Source organism: Salvia miltiorrhiza, chromosome 2 (genome assembly GCF_028751815.1).
Source record: "Salvia miltiorrhiza cultivar Shanhuang (shh) chromosome 2, IMPLAD_Smil_shh, whole genome shotgun sequence".
Classification (NCBI taxonomy): Eukaryota; Viridiplantae; Streptophyta; class Magnoliopsida; order Lamiales; family Lamiaceae; genus Salvia; species Salvia miltiorrhiza.
The window spans coordinates 19,953,810-19,957,178 of NC_080388.1; the positions used below are offsets into that span (position 1 = coordinate 19,953,810).

The 3,369-nt window shown below is 42.5% G+C and overlaps 1 protein-coding gene across 1 annotated transcript; it reads right to left on the bottom strand.

The window, feature by feature from the left end:
- Positions 1-1,898: 1,898 nt before the first annotated feature.
- Positions 1,899-2,597, bottom strand: LOC131008109 (uncharacterized). The gene has a single exon (XM_057935007.1). The coding sequence runs from the start codon at positions 2,595-2,597 to the stop codon at positions 1,899-1,901; it is 699 nt and encodes a 232-aa protein (XP_057790990.1).
- Between the last annotated feature and the right edge of the window lie 772 nt (positions 2,598-3,369).

Below are 3,369 nucleotides of genomic sequence, written 5' to 3' on the forward strand. Positions count from 1 at the left end.
CGCATTAAGTAATCAGTTCAAGACTGATTCTTCAACTGATACTTCAGTTGGCAACTTCAGTCTTCAGTCCTCCGTTCTTCAGTCTTCAGAACAGCAACTAAACTAGAAAAGAACTCTAACACTTGAGTTCGAACAGTTCTAGTCTATTACAAATAAAGTGTATGTATTTTGGTATCATCAAAACAAGGATTATGATATTTCATTAAGTTCCCAACAATTTCCCCCTTTTTGATGATGCCAAAACCACACAACAGTTTTAGACAAAAAAAAGACTGAACTCAGAGTACAAGTCCTAAAACAGGGTGAATACTATTTCCCCTTAACAAGAGAACCTAAAAACTTGTACTTAGAGAAAGAACACAACAACTCTAAAACAAAACGAGGAAGAGGCAGAAAAACATTAATCAGAGCCTGGACAAAGAGTTATTGTCTTCAGGTTGTGATAAAAAGAAGCTATTTTTATTATAAGAAAAACTGTTGAGACAGCAGTTTGAATTACAGGACCAGTAAAAGACTTCTTACAGGTACAGAAAAGAAGGCTAAGGTTTCTGACCATACAAACCAAAGACTGCATTCTTGATATTGTCAAGAGCTCTTGAATTAACATGAGTAGGCACCTTCCAGATTTTGTAGATACTTTCGACTTCTCTTCTGATGGAATCTCTGTTCACGCCGTTTCTGGTTCTTAGAGGACAAACTGTCTTCTTCAGAGAATTTGAAGTCGGAATCCTAGCATCTCTCTGAGCAGCCTGCATCTTCTCAACCATCGCTCATTCAGGCCAATTGACAAGAAAGTATTTCTAAGCTTCAATTTGAAATTCTCTGCTCCTGTCGAGATTTGCGAAGATAACCCATTTGGTGTAGCTTTCTTTCAGCTTTTCCCACCATTCATTCATATCAGACGGTATCCATCGATCTTATCTTTCACACTTATCCAAGTGGGATGCCAAGAGGCCTTCGCTGATATATTGCAATATTCTCTGTTGTTGTTGAAGCCTCTGTGGGAAGGGTTCTGGAATATCTTTGCCCAAGGAGAGAGCTTTCTTTTCTTGATCTCTTTCTGTTGAGGTCTCTTGAGACAGAAGGAGCCTGCGCAGTGGTGCTGGGAGCGCCAGATTAGATGGCTTGGACCTTGGCAAAGCTTTGTGCCAGATCTTTGGGTAAGGAAGGTTCCAACTACTCTTCCCCGTTTTAGGCATCATCACGAGGGAGAGAGCTAACCTTTTTCTGAAGATCCTTGATGTCGCTCAACATCGATTGCATGAGCGAAGAGTTGGAAAACTCTCGAACAGAATTCAGTTCACTTTCAACTTTTGCTAGACGAACAAGGATTGGTCGGAGTTCTTGCGCGATCATCAGTTGAGTGTCTGTAGAAGTCATGAAGTCTGTCATGAACTCGATGCGCATTTTTCCAAGTTTATCTTCAATATCAAGGAGTTGTTGTTTGGATTCTATTTCTGCTATCAAGATGTATTGATGAAGCTCTTTAAGTTTCGTCTGAATTTTTGGAAATTCATCTTGAAGTAGGTCTCTTTGGAGAGTGAGATGATCAAGTTTGGCTCGATGAATTCTTCTTCGAAGATCGATGAGGTGAGCATTGTGATTGATCATGTCGTCTTTGGCTTGAGCTTCAACAGCTCTGAGGTGCCTTAGGAACTTGGCGTCGTAGATGTCCTATCGTTCCCTTTCATGCTTGAGCGTCTCGATGGCGAATTGTTGTTCAGGAGATAATATCCAGCAGAGCATCAATCGGATTTTCAGTTCTTTCTGGAATTTTGAACTGAGTTTTGATGGGTTCTCTCATTTTCCACTCAGTGAGGAATCCATCAGTGTCAACATCCGAGTCATAACGAAAGACACCAGGTTGGCGAGTGGTTTCGATGATTTTCTCTGGTTGCTCAGGAGGAAGCATCGATGATTTGTTCTGGTTGCTCAAGGGGAGCATCGATGATTTTTTTCGGTTCCTCAAGGGAAGCAGGGGGTGCCTGTGCTGGTTGTTGAGATGTTGAAGCAGCAGCAGTGACTGAGGTAACATCGGTTGCAGTGGGTGCAGAAGAGAGAACTTCTTCTTTAGTGGGAGAGGAAGCGGCAAACATACGCTCTTTACTGATGTTGTGGCCCTCTGTTGGAGTGGGCTCATCAGTGGTGAAGATGGACGGCGACAATGGTCGAGGAGTTTCTGTAATATCCTCAATACGTCCTTCCGGAGATGAGGGATCAACGTTGTCAGCTGATTTCACCTTTGCTGCAGGCGGGGAGCAAGGAGGTGTAGCCTTATCAATGTCGCTGGGCTGAATATCCTCAAAGAAGGATGGTATAGCAGTTGAGGTTTCAATCAGCAACTGACTGATTGGATCAGTCATTAGTTGCTCTGGAGAAGTGATATCAGCTGCAAAGTCCGCTTGGGGAGCAGTCTTAGATGTAGATGCTTCTCGGAGAGTGACATTAGGTTCTGGATCCTGATGAGGAGGCAATAGAAGAGGCAAAGTATCTACAGACTTCGGGACTGTAGGCTCTTCAAGGATTTTGGATGTGCCAGCATCCTGGTTGAGAATCATTGTGCGCCTGGAATAGCCTAGGGACTCAAGATAATCCATGGCAAATTTATCGAAGCCATAGATTATATCCTAGACTCTTGTGATTTGAAAGAGGCTGATCAAGGAGGCTTCTTCAATCTCGAACGAGTCTTCAGTTTCAGCATTTTGAAGACTATTGACCTGAGGGCAGGGAGCCGTCTTCAGGAATGTGTAGGTGAGAAGTCTATGGAGATTTTGGTAGACTTCTATAGATGTATTAAAATCACCAAGAAGATGTCGTAGGCGATTTGTTGCATCTTGTTGAGCTTCGGACTGCAATGTTGTGACAGTTTGGTTTTTGGTAGATGAACCAGTGGGAGTTGGTTCAGAGGTAGTTTGCAGTACAGCTTTGCAATTGGATTTAGGAGAGATAGGTGTCCTTGAGGCAGCTTTAGGCTTTGATTTGGGGATATGTTTGGATGTCATTTTCGGAAGGGAGGAACGAGATCGACGGGGTACATTTGTGGGAATGGGATGCTCAGAGATGGAGGGCTCAGGGAGTTCTGATTCAGTTGACTCAGGGGAGAAGAGAGTGATTACCTTCGTTTTAGGGGAATGGTTTGGGTCCTTCTTTTGCAACTTTGAGAAGTCGATAGTTATTGACTCAACTAGAAACACCTCTAGTTTGACTTGCAATAGAACAAGGACATCCTAGTGATGGTAAGTTGACCCAATGTCATCTCTCAAGGAAGATCTTAAAGGGCAATTAATTATGTCACACGAAAACTGTAAACTAAGGATTATTAAACTAAAATATGGAAAGTAAATTAGCGTGAAATTAAACTTAACTAAA